Source organism: Amblyomma americanum, chromosome 4 (genome assembly GCF_052857255.1).
Source record: "Amblyomma americanum isolate KBUSLIRL-KWMA chromosome 4, ASM5285725v1, whole genome shotgun sequence".
NCBI classification, from domain to species: Eukaryota; Metazoa; Arthropoda; class Arachnida; order Ixodida; family Ixodidae; genus Amblyomma; species Amblyomma americanum.
Genome location: NC_135500.1, coordinates 169,116,037 through 169,137,767, shown reverse-complemented (window position 1 = coordinate 169,137,767; position 21,731 = coordinate 169,116,037). Strand labels below are relative to the sequence as shown.

Here is a 21,731-nt window from a genome sequence, read left to right as displayed (position 1 = left end):
CTCGAATCTTTCGCTCATTGTATGAAACCGCCGGTACACCCTGTGCAGCGGCATCCTTCCATGGCTGGCTCTCCCATTGGGGGGAGTTGCAACGGCGGCAGACACACGCGGAGTTGATTCTGGCTGCATGCAGATCTGTTACGCGCAGATGTGTACACACGTCTGCACACAACCAACCTCAGCTAACAACTGACGCTGAGTCTGCCACCGCCCTCAGCCATCGCTGGCGCGTTTTGTCTCGAATAAAGCTTTTAGTTCTATCACAATAATATATCCGAACTGAAATTCGAAAGCATGTAAATGTCTCCTAGCTGCCAAGTAAACGCAATTTTTAAGCCAGAAACACTACTTGAAAGCGCTGAATGTAGAACGAGGGGCCCCCATCGGAGATTGTTTAAGTCTTTGTACACTTACCGGACATCCTTAGCGTTCACACTGTTTAGACACGTGACAGGATTGCTTTTACGCGCCTGGTACTACTACGACTTTGAAAGTGTCATCCTTCTCACGCGCCATTGGACTCTACTTTCAGACATCCGCGCATAAGTTAGAACAATATAAATCACTACACACTTCAGTCATTAAAAATCTCACCTTTTTGTAGCTTGTGCTGCAAAATATAGCGCGTTATGGGGCTGTTGCCATTGTACGGCGTCTGCCACTGCAGAGTCGCAGAACGACTTGTGTAGTTCATCACCGTGACTCCTGTTGGACCGTCGGGCGGCTCTGCAAAAGAAAAAATTTCGATCGGCACTGCTAGACAAGTGGACACAGCACCCCAAAAATAACGTTAAAACTTGATCATTTAAAGCACCTAATATTGTAATTTCTCGCACACTACGTCTTCGCCATATCTATAAATCAAAAAGGCGTTCCAATGCCGTTCTTCGGACCGGTCTGTCGTGTTACTCGCTTTAAGAGGACACACACGTGTGCCTCACTGGGCCATGTTGTCAATACCGCTGGAGGGATCACTTTTCACGTCACAGCACTCAGACGACAGGCGTCATGCTGTATGAATGCCGATATTGTATTGCCTCTTTTCGATGTGCATATCGGTGTGTAGGTTTGCGTACACGCGTCAGGGGTATGAGCGAGCTTATCTACCATATTCACTGCTCATGTATAGCTACGGCCACCCTAAGTTTTGCAGTCACCCATTACTACAAGCATCTGTAATTAGACAAGACATGTTACAAATTCACATCGCACTAGGCGCATCAAAATCAAAGAAAACACGTATAAATTCATCTCTGTATTTAAGGAATAATGGAATTTTAGAACCTGTCCGTAAACTCAATTGTTTAGGCGTCGAAAGGCGATTGAACACTATTCTCAGTCATGAAACGTCGCTACCAAAGCATAAAGAAGCGCTGCCTGGATCTGGCTCACATTATCAGTGCATGCAACATTCCTCCGTTCATGAATACTTTGTCCTAACGGGAGAAAAAGATTTTACAGAGCGTTCTGCTTAAAATCCTAAAATTAGGTTAAATTTTAAACACAAGTGTCAAAGCCTTTATATCCAGGCGAGCGTAGCCATATGCCCACAAACTATGCTTTCTTTTAGACTGCCATATTTGAAAAACACGTACGGTCTAGAATTTAGCAGGTCGTAGGTCCCTTTTGTAGCAATACGGCTGACCTCGTATGAGCTTTATCGCCTCTTGTTTTCGCACAAATGTAAGGTCTATAATAATTAAGAGATTGAAATGAACGTCGGCCTCCATCGGGGACTAGCAAAGTCAAATGTTTGAACAGACATCCCAACCTGTCCAGAACGCTGAACGGCGCGCTGTGTTGTGCGTTTGCTTTCCGGGCTCGATGTAGACTTTGACGCCATGGCAGGAAATCCACGATCATTTACAACGGGCTTGTACGATAAAGTAATAATTTCAGCGCTAGGCCATTCGCAATATATCGCGAGAGTGTGCTCGAATGATTCATTTAAGGTCTCTCGACAGGTATGTGTGGGCGTCTGTACTTCACCGCACAAGTCCTGACTCCAGACGGTGGCAGAAATTTTCCGAACTCCTTGTTTCCTTTGTATCCTCACATTTTGTGTTAATTTTGTTACATAAATGCATTTGAAACTTCTAACACACAGCTTCATTTTTCAACGAAATGAACCTAATGAACTTAGGCCTGTAGTTCATTCTCATATGAAGTATTTCTCTGCTCGTCGGTCGTAATAGCATGTTTCGTCGTAAAGAACTTTCGTAATCCTAGCAGCCTTTCCTTTTCAAAACTTAAATTTATTATGTAATATCACACAGTTCATTAAATATATTGATTCTAGTGTTTATAAGTAGTTTAATTAGATTTCTCACCGAGCCTTTTCAGACTCAAACGAGAACATTTACCTCATGTAGGTAGAGCTGTGATAATATTCTTTCAGAGACACCCACGAATATCGGTGCATGGGGCAACTGTGCTGGTTGAACTGTATGAGCGCATTGTTTCTTTTCGGAAATATCCTAATCCTACGCAATCCGTTCTTCAGAAGAACGAAGTGTTGTTTAGAGTTCACGATACGTTTATGCCACACAACTTGCGATGCACCCATGGTCGTAGGTGTGTGAATAAATATTTTCGCTGGTCTTGTTCTTTTCTAAACGCCGAAGTATGAGGTTTACCCACATTACGCAGCATGTATAGTGCATCCAAGCACGAACAAACCAGCGGTATAGGTCACGGTGTTGTGTATAGTTGGATGCACAACTGGGCCATTGAAGGGCAGTGCATGCCGACTGCCTTCTGTAAAGAAATAATCGCAAGGCGGCCTGAGCCCACACGTCGTCTGTCACATACCGAAGGCACTTATTTTTGACATCCCACTTTCAAGCTCATAGAAGGCGTACGTTTTGTTGTTTTTGGTGGATTCAGAAGCGAACTTGCGCACATATTAGCAGAGCGCCGGCTTTAGGATTAAGAAAATATGACACCCCCAGCATCTCGTCCAGAACGCTGCCCTGTTCAAGTCGGCATTCTTTTTCGTTTGTGCTGTAGTTTTGCTTTTGACAACCAGGCGGTAGGTGCAGATGAAAGGCAACACCGACTGTAGGGAAATCTTTAGGTGCCAAGCTTTAGCATGAAAAGCCAAAAGAATTAAGGAAAGCGCCAAGCTGTGCATTGCACCTGTTGGTTACTCAAGATTATGCTTCGGTGTTGCTTGATGACGCTGCAGTGTGAAATACGCTAAGAATGTAAATAATAAAGTTGAAACTGAAGATCGGAGCAGTGAAGTTTAGGAACCTTTATTTTATATAGTAAAAAAGCTAAGTGAAAAAAAAAACGCGCGCAAATTTGGTGGTTTCCTTTCAGCTAGAACTTGTAACCATTATGAAGTCGAGTTCAGCACAAACAAACCAAACCATATTGTTCGTAAAATGTACGGCCAGTACAGAAAGATCATCCCGATTATTTGATGCTTAGCAAAGCGAAAATTTACTGCAAAAGACTTGCCACAGAACTGTTTAGTATTCGTTTCAAGAGAATCAAAACAGATTCTGAGAATTAAAACAATCAAAACTGATAGAAGCAGCGATTATCTTCTAAGACTACTTGACTTGGAACAATTTCACCTTACAAATGCAACTCTCTGTAGGCCCGCAATTAAAACATATCTGCTAACTTTCTGGAATAGATAAGTCGAAGGAGCATGGCGTGATGCAAGATGACCTTTTCACTATAGTAAATAGCCGGCACTTGTTAAGTTTCTTAAGCTGGTTTCAGTGGTCACCCTTACAGACCAGAGTAAAACAGCAGAGCCCACTAATTCATCGATGACTTTCCCTTAAGTACCAATCGCGACTGACAAACGTTGGCTCCCACAGATCGCTTATTCATGGAATGTTCACTCCACTCGTTTGTGTGACCAGACGCAATTGTTTGATCACCTTCATGCGAAATATGTTGTGCCTAATTACAATAACTTTTGTTGGTGACAGTGGATGTTTATAAGCCAAAACAACTAACAATTTCTCGTATTTAACTACTTGTACAAGGGACGCATTTTAAATGCTATCATACATCCAGAAAGATGAACTTCTCCTTCAACGGTTTCCCATTGGGTGATAAACGACCCAATTCTTCTACATTATAGCCACGTGACTTCAAAGGAAAAGCAAAAGAGATAAACGCGCACTTAGGAACACCGGCAATTCAAAAAGAAATCTAGTGGTCTGTATTTATCTCTTAAATCACGAACCAACTATGACCTCAAGAAATGTATTTCGACTAACATTGGTTTCCCGCAATTCAGGAGCAATAGCAAAAACAAGAACCAGAAGAAAGAGAGACGAGGTTACGAAGAGAATAGCGGCCCGCTCAGGAGAAATGAATGTGGCAAGGACACGCAGACGCATTGACGCGAATCTTGCCAGAACGCACTGCTTCGTACAGATGCGGCACTAGAGACAAGATCAGTCAATGAGTCTCCAGCCGACTCCACTTAGAGAAAATGAAAGGCGCCCTACCAGCATACAGTTGTCTATAACAGGGCGCGGCCATTTTCCTCTACGAACACGGACTTAGTCGCACGCACGTGCTCCACACGCGCACTTGCTTCGAGATAACGGGACAAGATTCATGCCGTGTCTTCTCCGCACTCTCTGATTCCCCCCGCTTGTCAGGCCAACGTCTTGGGAACACGAAAGGAGGGAAAAAGAATCGCAAGCAGAATTTCCCGAACCGGGTCTCTGCAGACTCAAGGACGACACCGGCGGCGGCACCGCTCCGAAAACGCCCTTCTTGAGGCGTTTGCTGATGGAGCTTTCGGGACAGCTTGAGATATGAGAAGGGCGGACAGGTTCCCCGCTCTGACTCGGAACGCCGTGATGCAAGGACGGCGGTTCTGCTTGACAAGCGCCATTGTGCGCATCGCACGTCGAAGAAAGCCCATCAGAGATAGTCCTGGTCTGTTTGTTTATTTGTATGGCAGGGACAGGATGCACCCTGTTTCGAGCGTGTCCTCATTGTTATACGGGTCGAAGGCACTCCGTCGTGACATCAGTCTATATTTGTTCCTGGGGCACGTATAATGGAATAATCTATGTACGTGTGTCTTTGTGGACGCGCCGTTATCTACGACTTTGAAAACATTGGAATAAACACGCGTTCATTTATTGAGAAATGACCTTATCGTTGCTCATAGCATTGATGCATCGTTTACAGTTTATCACTTTCGCATGCTTTATTTGAGAAAGGCGTTTTAGAGGATACCTGCGACCGATACTTTTGTCTCAGTTTCCTGCGGTCATCAAGCGCACTCTCGATCAAAGAATTGCAGTGACTCCATTATTGATCTGTTTCTTGATCATATCAGTGGCCCTTTTCAATGAAATGCCAATGCTGATACCACTCTGACCTTTGAGAGCATGGTCTATAAGAGTTACTTGATGTCTGGACTGCGATGTTCTTTTCACAACATTGCTGATAATCTCGCCCTTTTTTTCATTAAGACATAAATTTGCGTGTTTGGGTTTATTCTCTTAAAGTGAATATTATAGATAGTGTTCTGTCAGCATCTGCAGACCAAGTGCCTCAAGTAGAATATCAGAGTGGTTTTTAATTTTCTCCTCGCAATTCTAATTTAGATACGGACTAGGTAGATATTAAAAGAGCCTATTAAAGAGTGTATCGCTATACCTGATCTAAATGAGAAGCGGGCTGCGGATAATAATTAGATTTCAACACAATGCTTGTCTGGTTCGGGCAAAAACGGGCACCCGAAAGTTACAGACACAGAGGAAGCAACGAGTAAAACGCAGGAAACAACCCTGACCTTAGAGCAGAGTTCATGCAAAAGGGGACGTTATAAATTGTAGACAATTTAGTTTTGGAGCTCCTTTTTCTTAGTTCTGTCATTTATGTTCAGTTTTGTTTAAGTTTTTAGTGTTCGCTCTCTTAGGCATTCATGCACTGTGCACCCCCTTTGACAAAAGTAACTGCGAAGCAGGTTTTTATTTCTCAACCGTGTAACGGAGCCGCTACGGCAATCTTAAAGACGGAAAGGTGTCAAAACTTGAGGTCAAGAGCTCACCTTACTTTGTACAGATTCATAGGATAACAGCTGCCGTAAGTCATTCGCTACGCGGGTATGAAACAAACAACTTGTCTCCAGTTACTTTTCTCAAAGAAGGTAGGTCTTTGTAAGACTACCTCTGTAACCACAGTTTATTTATCAAAGTTTTGTTATTATATTGAAAATTATTTGTTTAATGCAATGAAGAAGGCGACCGTGCACCACCATTGACGACGATGAAGAGGTAAGGCCGGCCTCGGCGACCGGCTGCCGCGCGCGTTGGAGAGCTCGAGCTCGCTCTGGAAGTCCGTACTGGTGCCTCTGCTGCTAGGTCAGTTTGTGCAACGGGTACGCCGCCAGCCCTTTCAGCTCTACAATAAACCGCTCTTCACTTGGTGGAGGTTTGGTTCCCTGTCCTCGTACTGCCCTGGACCTCCGCAACCGCACGCTACCGACCCCCGTTATGCCCACTCAGCCCGAAGCCAACCAGCAGGCCGTGCAGGTGGGTTCCCCCGTCATCTGCTCCGGTGCCGTCCGGCAACGAGACCCCGTCGTTTTTTAACGGGCACTGCGATTAAGATGTTGAAGACTGACTGGTCTCGTACGAGCGGGTGAGCCGCATAACAACTGGGACGACCGCATGAAACTCAACAACGTCCTATTTTATCTGAGTGACGTCGCATACCTCTCGTTTCGGAACCACGAGGCTGATATTCCAACCTGGGCTAATTTCAAGACGACGTTTGCAGAAGATTTTGGCAGTCCCGCAGTACGGAAACTTCGCGCTGAGCAATGTTTGCGTGTTCGGACTCAGACTGCGGGTGAGAGCTTCACCGCCTACATCGAAGATGTGGTCGATCTCTGCAAACGTGTCGACCCATCTATGACCGAGGCCGACAAGATAAAGCATATTATGAAGGGAATTGACGACGACGCTTTCCACATGCTGGTGGCGAAAAGTCCAACTACCGTCGCTTCCGTGTACAACCTCTGCCAGGGCTATGATGAGTTGCGCAAGCTAAGCCTTTACGCTCGTCTCTCACCCGTCGTGCCTGGCGAGTCCATATCCGGCCTGGCCGTCAACAGGGACCTGTTGGGTCAGATCAAAGACTTCGTACGCGATGAGATGGCCCGGCAGCTTTCGCTCTTCTCGGGCACACACTCTTCGCCCCCGGTCCTGACTCTAGAGTTGCGGCACACCATCGCCCAGGAGGTAGCCGATGCGCTTCCAGCTCGTCGGCAGCCGGTTCCCGTAGCTCTTCAAGTCAACCTTCTCGAGATGCAGCCCGCTCCCGTTGCTGCACCTTTCGGCTACGGTGCACCCGTTGCGATGCCTCCTGCCCCCATGCCTGGGCCTCTCACATATGCCGAAGTCGTCGCACGCCCATCGCAGCCGCAGGCCTTGGCCTACGTTCCCGCACCAGCGCCTCCGCCTGTTGCTCCCCGACTCCACCCAGCGCCGGCTGCTCACAACCCTTGGCACACGGCTGATAACCGACCGATTTGCTTCGCTTGCGGTCTACAGGGCCATGTCGCGCGCCTTTGTCGCCGTACACTGCCTGCCTCTGCGCCACATCTGCCGGCCTGCACCCATTCCTACCACACCTTTCGCCCACCTTCAGGACCACCACCCCCAGTGCCCCCTTCTGACCCTGCTCATGGCCGCCAGCCATTAATTAGCTTCGCACCGCTCACCTGCCCCTGGCCGTCGCTCCTTGTCACCCATGCGGCGTCGCAGCGTTCCCGCGGAACCGGAAAATTAGGAGCTGCAGTTTCTGGGGCACGAACTGCGCACACTTCGACTAGCTCAAATCTTCGCCTTTCTCCACCGAACTTTTTAAATGTGTTAGGTGACGGCGTTCGAGCACTCGCGCTTGTGGACACAGGTGCTACCGTTTCTGTTATATCCGAAAACTTCTGTCGTTCGCTGCGTAAACTCACCACCACACCTTCGGGACTATCTTTTTGCACCGCTAGCGCCGAGACTATTCATCCTTCCGCTGCTTGCACAGCACGTGTCCTCATCGCGGATGTTTTGTATGTCGTCGAAATCTTAGTACTCAGTTGTTGCTCCCATGACGTCATCCTTGGCTGGGATTTTCTATCCCGCCATCATGCCATCATAGACTGTGCCCGTGCTCATGTGGCAGTCTCCGTGCTCCCTGATACGCTAGCCGACGACCCGCCGTCTTCCTCTTGTACCAAACTTGTTGTTGCCGTGGACGCCGATGTTCCTCCCGCCAGTGCCGTGCTCTTTCCCGTGTCTGCCACCTCCGGGTCCAACGAGACTGTACTCTTCGCGCCTTCGCCCATCCTCGCTTCTCGCCGACACCTACCTCTTCCATTCGCCGTCCTCGACATAAGCCATGGCACAACCGTACTCGTCGTCTCGAATCCCTCACTCTATCAGTTCACCTTGCTCTGTGGAGAATGTCTTGGACACACTGAACACCTTGACCTGTGCATGCCCTTCGAAGATGAAACTCTGGTACCTCCGTCGCCGCCCTCACACCGCCTAGTGCTGTCTCCGACCCGCTCTCTCAAGAAATGTTTTACCGTTCAGTGGCCAGCGACGTCGACCCAGCTCATCGCGAGAAACTCCTTGCCCTGCTTCACAATGATTTGGGCCAGCATGAACTTTGGGACACAAACGAAGAGAGACACATGGAACACGGAACACACTGCTGTGAAGTGTGTTCCGTGTTCCATGTGTCTCTCTTCGTTTGTGTCCCAAAGTTCATGCTGGCCCAAATCATGGATTCATACCAACTGGACCAGAAAAATGCCATTCTGCTTCACAAGTTCCTCTCTTCCTTCGATCACCAGACAACTTCTATGGGCCGCGCGACCACCGTCGCACACCGCATTGATACATGCCCTCATGACCCTCTCCACCAGCGCCTCTACCATGTGTCGCCTCCAGAGCGCCGCGTCATCACTGAACAGGTTGACGACATGGTGCAGCGTGGCGTCGTTATCTAGTCCTCTTCTAGTCAGTGGTCGTCGCCCGTAGTGCTCGTCAAAAAGAAGGATGGTTCGATTCGGATCTGTGTTGATGATCGTCGCCTAAACAAAATTACGCGCAAAGACGTCTACGCACTACCCCGCATTGATGACGCCCTCGACTGTTTGCAAGGAGCCGAGTTCTTCACCTCCCTGGATCTCCGTTCCGGCTATTGGCAAGTCCCTATGGCTGAATCTGACCGCCCGAAAACAGATTTTGTCACCCATGCGGCCTCTATGAATCCAACGTGATGCCATTTGGCCTCTGTAACGCCCCCGCAACGTCCGTCGTGCTTGTCAAAAAGAAGGATGGTTCGATTCGGATCTGTGTTGATTATCGTCGCCTAAACAAAATTACGCGCAAAGACGTCTACGCACTAACCCGCATTGATGACGCCCTCGACTGTTTGCAAGGAGCCGAGTTCTTCACCTCCCTGCATCTCCGTTTCAGCTATTGGCAAGTCTCCATGGCTGAATCTGACCGCCAGAAAACAGATTTTGTCACCCCTGCGGCCTCTATGAATTCAACGTGATGCCATTTGGCCTCTGTAACGCCCCCGCAACGTTTGAGCGCATGATGGACAACATCTTGCGTGGCCTCAAACGGCACATTTGCCTATGCTATTTAGACGATGTCGTTTTTTCGCCTGATTTTCCGACACATCTCGAGCGCATCCACAAGATACTGCGCTGTCTCACCGATGCTGGTCTCCAACTCAACCTCAAGAAATGTCGATTTGGTGCCCGCCAACTGACCATACTCGGCATGTCTCCAACGATGGCACCCTGCCCGATCCGGAGAAGCTTCGTGCTGTCACAAACTTTCCTATACCGACTTCTGTTAAGGAGCTCCGAAGCTTCGTGGGCCTGCGCTCATATTTTCGCCGCTTTGTGCGCAACTTCGCCTGTATCATCGCTCCGCTTACGAAGCTCCTGAATGGGCCCGCCGATCGGTCTGCTTGGAACTCACCCTGTGAAGATGCTTTCGCTACCCTCCGCGGTATTCTGAATTTACCACCGATCCTGCGCCATTACGACCCCAGTGCGCCAACCGAGTTGCACACCGACGCCAGCGGCGTAAGCCTCGGAGCCGTCCTTGCACAGCGTACGGCCGGCTTTTTCGAATACGTTAATGCTTACGCCAGTCGTACGCTCATGAAAGCCGAATATAATTACACCGATACGGAAAAGGAGTGCCTCACCATAGTCTGGGCACTTACAAAATTTCGTCCTTACCTTTATGGCCGCCCCAACGACGTCGTTACTGACCACCATGCCCTCTGCTGGTTGGATTTCTCAAAGACCCTTCTGCACGCCTCGGCCGCTGGGCCCTTCGTCTTCAATAATACGACATTGACGTCGTATATCGGCCGGGCCGCAAACATTCCGACGCTGACGCCTTGTCGCGCTCATCTCTGCCGTCTCCTACGCCCTCTTCGTCCTTGTCCGCCTCGGCGCTGGCCGCGCTCACTGCCACGGACCTCCCCATGGAACCGAGTCGAGATCCATGGATTTCCTCGCTCCTAGATGCCCTGAATGCGCCAACTACAGCTTCGTTACCTCGAACCTTTCGTCGTCAAGCTTCTCATTTCACGCTTCGTGACTCTCTACTATATCGCCGCAACTATCAACCGGATGGCCACAAATGTCTCGTGGTTATTCCTCGCCAGCTTCGCTCTGAAGTCTGTAGGCATCACCATTCCGACCTACAAAGCGCTCATGCAGGATTGCTGAAAACCTACGAACGTCTGCGCCAGCGATACTACTGGCGTGGAATGTGCAATTTTGTTCGCCGTTATATACGCTCCTGTATTGCCTGTCAGCAACGCAAGTCCGAACGTCCTCCCCCGACCCGTTACAGCCATTGTCATGTCCAGCACGCCCCTTCGATCGCGTGGGCATGAATCTGTATGGTCCCCTGCCATCCACGCCTGCCGGGAATTGTTGGATTATAGTTTCCGTGAACCACCTCACTAGGTATGAGGAGACGGCAGCCCTGCCCTCTGCTAGTGCTCGCGACATCGCATCCTTCCTCCCCCATCATTTCATCCGGCGTCACGGTGCCCCTCGGGAACTCCTCAGTGACCGTGGCCGTGTTTTCTTATCTGACGTCGTTCACGAGCTACTGGATGCGTGCCACACCGTTCATCGCAAGACCACTGCCTACCATCCACAAACGAACAGCCTCAGCGAACGATTAAGCCGGAGTTTTGGAGACATACTTGCCATGTACATTTCCTCCGACGCCTCCAATTGGGATCAAGTACTTCCATTCGCCACTTATGCTTACAATACTGCCTCTCAAGCCACAACTGGTTTTTCTCCGTTCTTTTTTTATATGGCCCTGAAGCTTCTTGTCTCCTGGATACCATCCTTCCGTACCACCCTGACAGATCGGAATGCACTTTTCCCTCTGATGTAGCCCGTCATGCCGAGCAGTGCCGCCAGCTGGCTCGCTCGTTGACGAGTACGACTCAAGGCCTCCGCACTTATGCGAGTGACCGCGGCCAGTCCGCCCATGACTTTCCCACTGACTCGCTCGTCTGGTTGTCGGTGCCGGCTGCCTCCAAGTTTGCAGTTAAGTACCTCGGCCCTTACCATGTCTTGGAGCGCACGTCACCTATGAACTATACCGTCGAGCCAGTGACCTCCTCTTCGGATCACCGCTGTCGGGGCCGCGAAATTGTTCATGTCGGCCGGCTAAAGCCGTACTACGGTCCCCTTGTCATCTCTGTGCCCAGAGTCGCCAGGACGACCCCCTCTTGTCGCCGGGGCAGTTGCAATGAAGAAGACAGTGCGCCACCATCGACGATGATGAAGTGGTTCGGCCGGCCTCGGCGACCGGCTGCCGCGCGGGTTGGAGAGCTCGAGATCGCTCTGGAAGTCCGTACTGGTGCCACTGCTGCTGGATCAGTTTGTGCAACGGTTACGCTGCCAGCTCTCTCAGCTCTACAATAAACCACTCTTCACTGCTTACTTTCGCAAAATTTATATCGGCTTACTTGCGACATTATTTCTTACTCTGGCTAATCTTGATTACACCATCTCTCATCCTGTTCGTTCCTTTTACCCTGTTTTGCTTCCATGTAATGCCCTGCTGTTCCTTCACACTATTAAAAATAAAAGAAATACAGAAATACAAATTTTAGCTAGATATAGCTAATAGCTAAAACAGCGCGCGCAGTAGACAAAATATAAACAAGAAAACTAACGAAACAAATAAAACATAGCAGATTCATGTTTCTAGTGTCACGGATGTTTCCTGGTCAAGCACAGGCAGTGCAGGAAGGCAGTAATAATCAATTACGATTAAAGAAAGGACAAGCAAAAGCACACTGGAGATCGGCACTAAGTCACGTAACACTGATGCTGTTTCAGATAGTGCATCGTCTTGAACAAGCATAGAAATTAGGTACTGTTAACGAAATTTTTGCTTTCATTTCAGAAAAAAAAATCTTTAAAAACTTGCCTTCGCATCTAATTATTCACGCTGCTGAGTATGAAAAGTTGAGTATGAAACTAGTGAAATATACAAAATTATGGAAGAGCTTGTTGTTTTCTTGCGTGTCCTTTTATCTGTCCTTGATTTCTTCGTTTGGATTTTTCTTACGTTGGATGCGTTGTTTTTGAACTTATTCCTGTGTGCTTATCACCTCTTGTCTTTCAGCACTGTTCGCGCCGGCATATATATAAGGTATTCCTTACGATAAACTACAAGTTGCAGTCAAGTGTACCCACTGGGATTTATTCATTCTGCGGTGTAGTTGACTTCGTATACGATAGCAGCACACGTCACCAGCAACATTCGTTACGCAAATATTGCTGTGCACAATATCTTATCTGTGCCGAAAGGTGAACTCACTTAAGTGAACATCGAAGCGACTCAGTGCTCCAGGCGTAAAGGCACGTGACTATATTGAGCGACAGTTTTTCTTAACAATGTAGGGAACGTTACAGGGACGGATCGCCTTTAACTGTGTAATACTAACAAATATTTCTCCAAACTACAGCGGCTTACGCTCTGCTCGGCTGCTTCATTCTATTGCTAGTGTAGGAGGCCCCTTCTATGCAAGCTTGTTTTAACAAGATGCGCTTACGAAAGTCATTGTAACCAAGAAACTGTTCTTGCCTCAAGATTCGAAATTTGAAATTTGGTAGCTATGTTAGGATTATGCATTAAATAATGACTATTGTCAATGCATTACGCTTTAAGTGAAAACTAACAACTGAAACCGTGGACAACAAATTGCTGCGCAGGAAGCCAAGGCTTGTTTCGGCTCCGTAAATTTTTCTCCATTGCCAGAAGTAGATTTCATGGTGTACAAGGCACCTCACTTGAAATGAAAAAAGTCGGCCGGATTCCATGCGGGAATAGAGGTAAAGTGAGAAACATGGACACTAGATTTCCTTTGATGCAAATGGAATCAAACAGGCTGCATTGGGTTCAAATTATTTACCAAATGTTTGTTTTGTAGCTCGGGTATTCACAAATTGCCCTCCAATCAGTATTGGCACGACCCCCGGTACAGGTAGTTTCTACAAATCTACACGAATGACCGCAAATAACCTCAAATGTATGCTGCACCTGTTGATAAACTTAGGCAGTTGTGAAAATTATTTATTCAAGAAAGAACATAACATTCTGGCGAAGTCTTATGAGGAGAAAACCAACGTTTCGATGCCTACTCGGAACCTTATTCGGGGTTTCCTGAAAGGGTGAAGAGAACCTCTTTTAATAACATTTTTGGGGGGTCCACCACGCAATTTTCAGTCCAAAATGTTCTAGTCAATCCATGTGCCAAAACCTAGGTAAAGATTACATTATGAACTTATTTAGCACGCGATTTTCATACACGGTTTACGCCTTTCAATAAGATAAAATTATTCCAGCAAAAACAGCTCACTCTCGTCCCTCTTAGGTGCACATCTAAGGGTGAAGACTTAGCATGATCATCTAGGCAAGATCTGTCGGCCATCACAGAAAGCTGAACAACAGAATACGTGACTCGGGGGTAACGTTCCCACTTCAGCAATTCATAAAGGCATCCTGAAGCCCTCCTTACATGTTCGTCATGATTGTTCGTGCTGGAGCTGGGCACGCTCGGCACTACGCATCGAACGGATTTGCCATGTCTCCAAATACGATGGCCCCGGCGTGCCGGGTGCCAAAGCGCGCTGGGGACTCTCGACCGAAATGCGTTGCGGGTACGCCCATTCCACGTAACGCGAAACGGAAACAAGGGCCTTCGACCACCCACCCGGTCGATTGTCATTTTGTCTCCCTCATTTTACGTGTGATTTGTTCTGTTTTCGAACCCACTCTTTTTTGCGAAAATTGTTTGCACGGTTAATACCGATATTTTTCCCTCCGCTACGCTGTACCACCTGCAGTTGATTTTTCTGCTGCTTTAGTTTAACTCTCTGCATGGTTATTATTTCGCTTTTTTGTCGGAGCAGAGAGCATCGACTGGGGGCGCATCGATCCGCAGCTCTGACAGCGCGCGCCCCGTAGCTTCTCAGTAATGCTTGCAGGTAATGCAACAAAGGCAGGAAAGCTATAGAAAAAGAGTTGAAGGCGGAGATATGACAAAGAGGAAATAAAAAGATTCATGACCTGCTGTGTCTGATAAATTTGCGCATTTTTTCCTCTTGCTTTTTTTTCTCTTCTTTTCTCAATTGGCTCTGCATTTATTAGATTGGTCGTGACCATGGGATGATTGATGTCGTTGACTACGTGTTTTCTCTACAGCTCAACAAGCGCTAATAGCCAAACGCGATATTGAGCGCTTTGCTGCTGCATTCACTGTCACTTGACTTGAAGATGTGTTCAGACATGGTCATGTTATAACCGTGGCACGGCAAGCCTTTTCTGTAAACCTATAGTGGCGTTGACCCGCTTAACAGCAGCTATGGCTTCGCAAACACTTTATTACAAAAAAATTACACAGCTAATTTAAGAATGCTTACTTGCTGTGAATAGGAAAAAGTGCACGCGGTGTATTGTGCTGCGGCGATGTGTACTACTCTAATGCTGTGGCCAGCGAAGATGATCTCTTCGCGCCATCCGAATAGAAGTTGATGAAGACGACGATAACTCCCACCCAGTACGAGAGACTGCCAGTTATGTTTACTGAGGTAAACAACAACGACTGCCAGTTAAGCTCACAGGGTTTAGTGCAGCGGAGATGGTGCAGTTCTATAATGAAGCGGCCGGCGAGCTTTATTCAGGGAAATTTTTTCTAGAGCGTAATCGCGCACAAACCTTGAAGGTCATTTAAAGCGGACAACTGGGCTAGTTGGTGATATTTAGATTTAATGCACATGGTACCTAGCGCTAAAGACAAGCACAGAAGAAAAACGCACACTACGAACGCTAGACATGAACTGGTTTTACGACACAGACACATTCAAGATATAGGCAAACATGTACAACAGATCACACCCTAAAGCGCATGTGCAACGGCACCTTCTCGTTCATGAAATACAATTCTTTGGATGACAAATATAACGTTGGGCTGCTTACGCACGACTGTCGTTCCAAGTGAATGAAGCATTTATCATTCACTTACTGGAAGCATTCCTCTTTCACTTGGAACGACAGTCGTGCGTAAGCAGCCAAACGTTATCTTTGTCATCCAAAGAATTGTATTTCATGAATGAGAAGTTGCCGTTGCACATGCGCTTTAGGGTTTGATCCGTTGTACATGTTTGCCTATATCTTGAATGTGTCTGTCTGGAGTAAAACTAGTTGATGTCTAGCGTTCGTGCTGTCCGTTTCTCTTTCTTCTGTTCTTGTCTTTAGCACTAGGTACCATGTGCATTAAACCTTGAAAGTCATGTCAGGACGCAGATATGACCTTGAAGCAGCCCCAATTAGTAAAAATGCAGAAGAAACTTGTGGTGTATGTGGGAATCGAACCCAGGCCTCCGGCATGCGAGGCGAGGTCGTTTCCACTCCGCCACGTATGTTCATTTTTCTTTGTGGCATGGAAGTACATTCGCCCTGGCAAGCTTCAGGCCCGACTAAATGAAGTCTCATTCTGAAACCTGTGTACAAAATCACACCAGCATCCTGTTCTCACTTTGCCTGCAGATCAAATTTTCGCGAGACAAACACATGCATCGAGTAAAGGTAGCCAGGCAGGAGGTCGGTCCGCCACGACTGTTCGACTCTTGGAAGTGAATGACGGCACGTCTAGTGAATGCGCAGATATCCAAGAAACGTATCTTCGCGATATGTACTGAGGCGTGCAGGAATAGTTTAATTATGAGCATGCAAATTAAAGATATCCCAATTAAGCGAGTAGCGAAGTACGCTTCCGGTAAACTTCCTTCGTGCATGGCGTGCAGTCGTAGCGCCATCACGAGGCACCCACTGGGACGCTAACATGCAATGTACGGCATTGGCCCACCAGATCGCGCGCTTGTAGGGAATGCACAGATGTCTTAGCAACGTCTCTTCGAGCTATGTACTCCGGTGTTCATGATGAAAATCGTGATCTGCAATAAAGTTTCATCAACAAAAACCGTGTCTAACCATGAATAAACTTGTCTAACCAAGCATAACCAACCTTTCGCTTCAACTAACCACGTTCAGCCTAGCTGAACAACAGCCGAATTTTTTTCTTTCTTTCTTGACGAGGTCACGCGGTTTTTCGGACCGTCTGACGTGGTCAACGCAGGATTTTCCTTATGAGCCATACATTGCTCCGGAATTGCTAAATGACTGGCGTTTGTCAGTCATTTAATAATGACTGGCACCACAGAAAATTATTACTGGTGACCTCCTTGCACAAGGGGAGGGCCCGTCACCTTCAGATCCGCGCTCTCACGTTATGTAACTGCGACGCAAAAAGAACTGCAACATTAGTTGCCGAACTCAGTAGCACTCTACACTTTAAAAGCATACGACTAGTATGCAACCTAGTATGCGACCTAGTGCAACCTTGTACCTTCCGGCGCGAAAACTCCGCCGAGCGCGTTCATGACAGCGAGACTGGGCTCCATCAGCCTTTTTCTAGACAGTATAGTTCATGGAGGGAAACAATAAGATATAAAGGGTAACCAGAGAAGCAAGCCACAAAGCGCGAAGATGCTGGTTAGAAAGGTGTTCTAACCAACAGCAGAGAGGGGGCCGGTAGAAGAAAATTACGCATGTGCCTTCCTTTATATTCCTCCGGAAAAAAAAATTAATTCAAAAGTCCAACAGCCGTTTTTTTGCGTCTTGCGTCGCTACTCATTTCTTCAACGCGTTCACATTCCGCAACAAAAGCGCGTCAAGAGCACTATTTTAGAGAAACCTTGTTGATGGTGCATTGTTAGCGGAAACAACCTGAAAGAAATTCATTGTTAATAGGGCACTGTGCTTTGTATCTGAATCAATAAATCGCAGAGCTGCTCGAGTTGCATCTGAGCTAACCGCAAGAAAGCAGATAACAAACAGCCATACTTGCAATAGCGCGCGGTGTGATGGACTTGATTATCCGTGTTCAAGTAATCTAACCAATAATCAGTCATAGTAAATTAAGAATATCTTTCAATGTTTGCAGAAAATTACAAACAACAATCGTTTCCGCTGCATCGGACGGTATAGATGTGTTGAGATGTAAATCCATTAATTATCTCGCTGAGATTTCGGACCACTGAGCTCATTCACTAAAGGGTTTTGGAGCTAATTGTATATATCTACCCATAAAAAAATAATCACCTTGCCGTAAAAAGTTATTTGTGACACATTTTAGTTTGCCCACTCTTTTTTTATCGTGAATTTTTTCTTCTTGCAAGTACTTAGCTGAGGGTTATGCACATCGCTGATTTACAGACGATGCTTATTGCCATACATGGGAATGCTTGATACCGGCTCAAACCAGGAGGCAATTCCAGCGCACAGCCGAGTAGACCCACCTTCAGTCTTCGCTATATTCATTAGTTTGTTTGCGCGTGTGCGCGTCGAGCAAGTTGCCTTATTTAAGACAGAATTTTAAAAAGAAATCATATTTTCCTTACGCAACCATAGCACACGCGCCCACAGAGGTTAATCACGTATGATCTTAATATACGCACATTTGTACAAGGCGTTTTAGATAGGAGTTGCAATTTTTTTTTTTCAGAAATAGGCTTTTGGGGCTAAAAGCCAGGATTTTGCTCCATGGTGTTACTAGTGTTTGTGGACCCCACAAAAACGGTGTATCGTCTTAAGTAGTAAGCTGGTTAATTAATTCTTAATAAATAACTTTCTGCCTATTACAGTTAGGTGCCTAGTTGCAATCAGAGATGTGTAGCCGGTTTTTAGCAAAAGGCATATCAGTTTTTATAGCTTCTAAAACGCGATTATCCTCTGCGCTGTGGGTCGACAAATGTTGGCTACGTCGTGCCATAATACATGCGCTTTCGAAAAGCATGCACGCAAAGCAACCTCTCCAGTGCACGCAACTGATCAAAAAGCCAAATTTTGTCGAGACTCGGCGCTAAGGGTAATTGCGTTTTCCAAATTATAAAAGCTGATATAACTATTATTAACGCCCCGCTACAAATCTCTGATTGCAACTAGGCGCCTGACTCTAATAGTTATTAAGTTAATTATTAAAAGTTTATAACCAGCTCACTACTTAAAACGATTCACCGGTTTTCTGGCGTCCGCCAGAACCTTTAATACTATGCCGCAAAAGCCATATTTTTACCCTCAATTGCTGTGTTAGAAAAAAACTGAAAGTCTTTCCTAAAACACGTCGTATAGACTACATTCGTGCTACTCTTCCAGTCTCCACTTTCGGGGAACGACCATGGCACAGATCGCAGCATTTGGTTAGGTAGTATCACTCACCTTGGACGATCACCTGGAAATGGGTTGTGTCTTCGCCGTAGGTATTCCTCGCCTTGCAAGTATACACTCCAGAATCTTCGCGCGTTGCTTGAGGAATTGTGAGCTCGGACTGAAATTCCTCCCCGGATTTTTCTTCCTCCTTCGTTTGATATCTGGAACGGCAAGGAGAGTGTCGGGATTTCACAGCTTGAAAGACGCATAATTAAGCAAGTGACATCCAACAAGCCAAACATCGCTACAATTGAAACAAAGATAGCAAAGAAATCGCATTAAAGCGGTCAAGAGTAGGAAAAATATTCCCTTAATATATCTTCATTACGCATGAAATATCTTGCGAACACAGTGGAATCGAAGCGCATACATCTTCACCACAGTGCAATATCCACTGAATGGAACAAATTTCAAAGTTCAAAACATCAAGACCAGCAAGTTATCACAGCTAATGTTTATGCTCCTTTAAAGTGTATGTGATGATAAGTGGCCGTTCAAACCGCCGAGTACTCAATAAAATTCAAATTTCATCACGATAGCTACCTTCTGTCTAGCAAGCTGCATTATAATATAAATAGCGATCAACTTTTACTTTCGAATATGAAAAAAAAAGCATTCGAATATTCTTGTGAAACGATTTGATACGCTCTTGGAAAAATTTATTTATTTATTTGTTATGTTCTATAGCGCAGCAAGAACTCAGGGCTCAAACACAAGCGCTAACTTCTACTAAGGCTTTATTTGGTGCACACAGAATTTATGCATCAAGATTCTTCATGTATAAATTCTGTTGGCACCAAATAAAGTCTTAGTGGAAGTTAGCGCTCGTGTTTGTCTCCTGAGTTCTTGCTGCGCTATGGACATAACGCATACCCACTAGCCCGAACCATCACCTTGTAAATTTATTGACTTAATTTAGCCTATCTCAAATAGCCGCCATCTGTGGGCACACACATTGTACACATAATATGTTGTTATCACTGCTTTTCGGAAAGCAATTTACTTTTGCTGACTTAAGCTGAAAAGCTTTCGGCAGTGAAATTACATCTGAAAGCAGGAATGTTCAAAGCGCTTTGATATGAAGCGGCTATAATTTACAGAAACAAATGGACCTCATAATTAGTTTCCTTCCACAGGATTACGCGTATAGGCTGTCACGGCACTGTGGAAAACTAATAAGGGGAAGTTAAGTTCACTGCGGTAACCTTGTCAAACTTTTTTTAAACTCATACTTTCGCAATGATATCTTTAAGAATGATCCACAGCTGGAAGCATGTAATGCACTGCAGGCTAGAAGACATTTTTCGCACACAGCTCAAAAATGAGAGAAACTGCTGTGAAAGAAACAACATAGACAATTACAAAATAAATGATAAGTTACCTTTCAGTGTTGAGCGGCTTCTGGTTTTTCTCCCATGAGTAAAATGTCGGTGGATCGCCGACAGCGAGGCACTGAGCTCGGTAGTCTTCACCTTTCTTGAGCAGGAAGCTCCGGTGCTTGACTTCGAACCGCGGTGGAACTGAGTATAACGTGAACGCAATGTAAAGTATTTCCTCTTTACGTGTTCACTCAACTTTATCCTCATGCACATGCTCATTAATGTTGTAGAAAATGAACTGAACTATAATCAGCCTTACTAATGTGTCTTTGAGTTTAAAACCTTGCTTTTCTGTCGTGCACTAGTACAGGAGTAGATCTAAAGTCTCTAATTTGCGTATGACATAGTCATCGACTAAAAAAATCTCAGCTTCGTGATTGCGTATTATGCCCTCTCATTCAGTACGCGCCGTACTGATCATTATCGTTGAAAGAAAAATACATCTACAAACCTGCCCTTGATATTTTCTCTGTCCCGTACTTATATTGGTGTAAGCATATAAACTGCTTAAAACTGGAAGCCTATAGAGTTTTTTTTTTATTTGTCATACTTGTCAGTATTTGTGTATGGGAAACAAAGCAACGTTGGGACACCTGTAGTGTGTCGCGTGGTTATAGCAAAAAGAAACCTGGAGTGCCGAGCATACTTTCGGGTCAGGACATGAGCGACAAGGTTTCTGAAAACTGAAAGATTTGTCCTCAAGTAGCCATTCTGTAATAATCCTTGTCCCGACTCACCAAACATGCCGTAAATTGACCAGCGTAAATAAAAAAAAAGTAATAGCAGAGTAGGGACTGTTACGCTGCAGTTTGACGGAAGAACCAAGCAACACTGCTAACAAGTACGGAAGTTAACGCAGCGTAACGGGAGGTTTGTTTCCGCACGTACGCAAAGTTTTGAAAAAAGAACTTGTCTGGTACGCAAATAAAGAACTGGTGCTGTGCAAAGCGGAGCGTGACAAAGGACGCACTCGCGAAGCAACGAGATCAAAGCCAGGCGCTTCAATCGTCAGCGGCGGGAACTGATGCTTGTGGTAATATTTACCCTGCACTTTGAGAAAGACCAGTTTGCTGATACCCGGTCCGATGCCGTTGTGTGCCTCGCACAAATAGAAGCCCCGGTCGGATTCTTCCACTTCGCGAATCAGCAGGCTGCCATTGATGAAATGATGGTTACGAAAGTTGTAGTGGATATAGGAGAAGTTCCGGGGCTGGCTTCCTAGTAAAAATGGACAGAAAAAGGCAGCAGTCATACACTAAATTGTTAAATTCATAGTAACCAGAAACAATACCTCTCATGTTAAAGGAGTGAATGCGAATGCGGAGAAAACGAAAGAAGGAAGCATGAAAATACACGGCGTTAAGTTTCCCAAAATCTGAAGCGAAGAAAAACAATTCTTGTAAGTGAGAAGATAGACGCATGAACCTAGAAGTTCAGACGCACACACACATACGCAAACAAAAAAACACAGAGTAGTATCCATGCTTTAGAAAGAAAACAGTTTTTATAA

General features: G+C 46.2%; 1 protein-coding gene across 1 annotated transcript in view; it reads right to left on the bottom strand.

The window, feature by feature from the left end:
- LOC144128643 (cell adhesion molecule Dscam1-like) overlaps positions 1 to 21,731 on the bottom strand; it is a 160,387-nt gene that overhangs the window by 22,928 nt on the left and 115,728 nt on the right. The window contains exons 12-15 of the mRNA XM_077662192.1: positions 21,266 to 21,439; positions 20,224 to 20,362; positions 18,852 to 19,003; positions 595 to 726 (exon numbers count right to left, since the gene is read on the bottom strand). Of these exons, the coding sequence (XP_077518318.1) occupies positions 595 to 726; positions 18,852 to 19,003; positions 20,224 to 20,362; positions 21,266 to 21,439 (597 nt within the window). The remainder of the gene's footprint in view (positions 1 to 594; positions 727 to 18,851; positions 19,004 to 20,223; positions 20,363 to 21,265; positions 21,440 to 21,731) is intronic.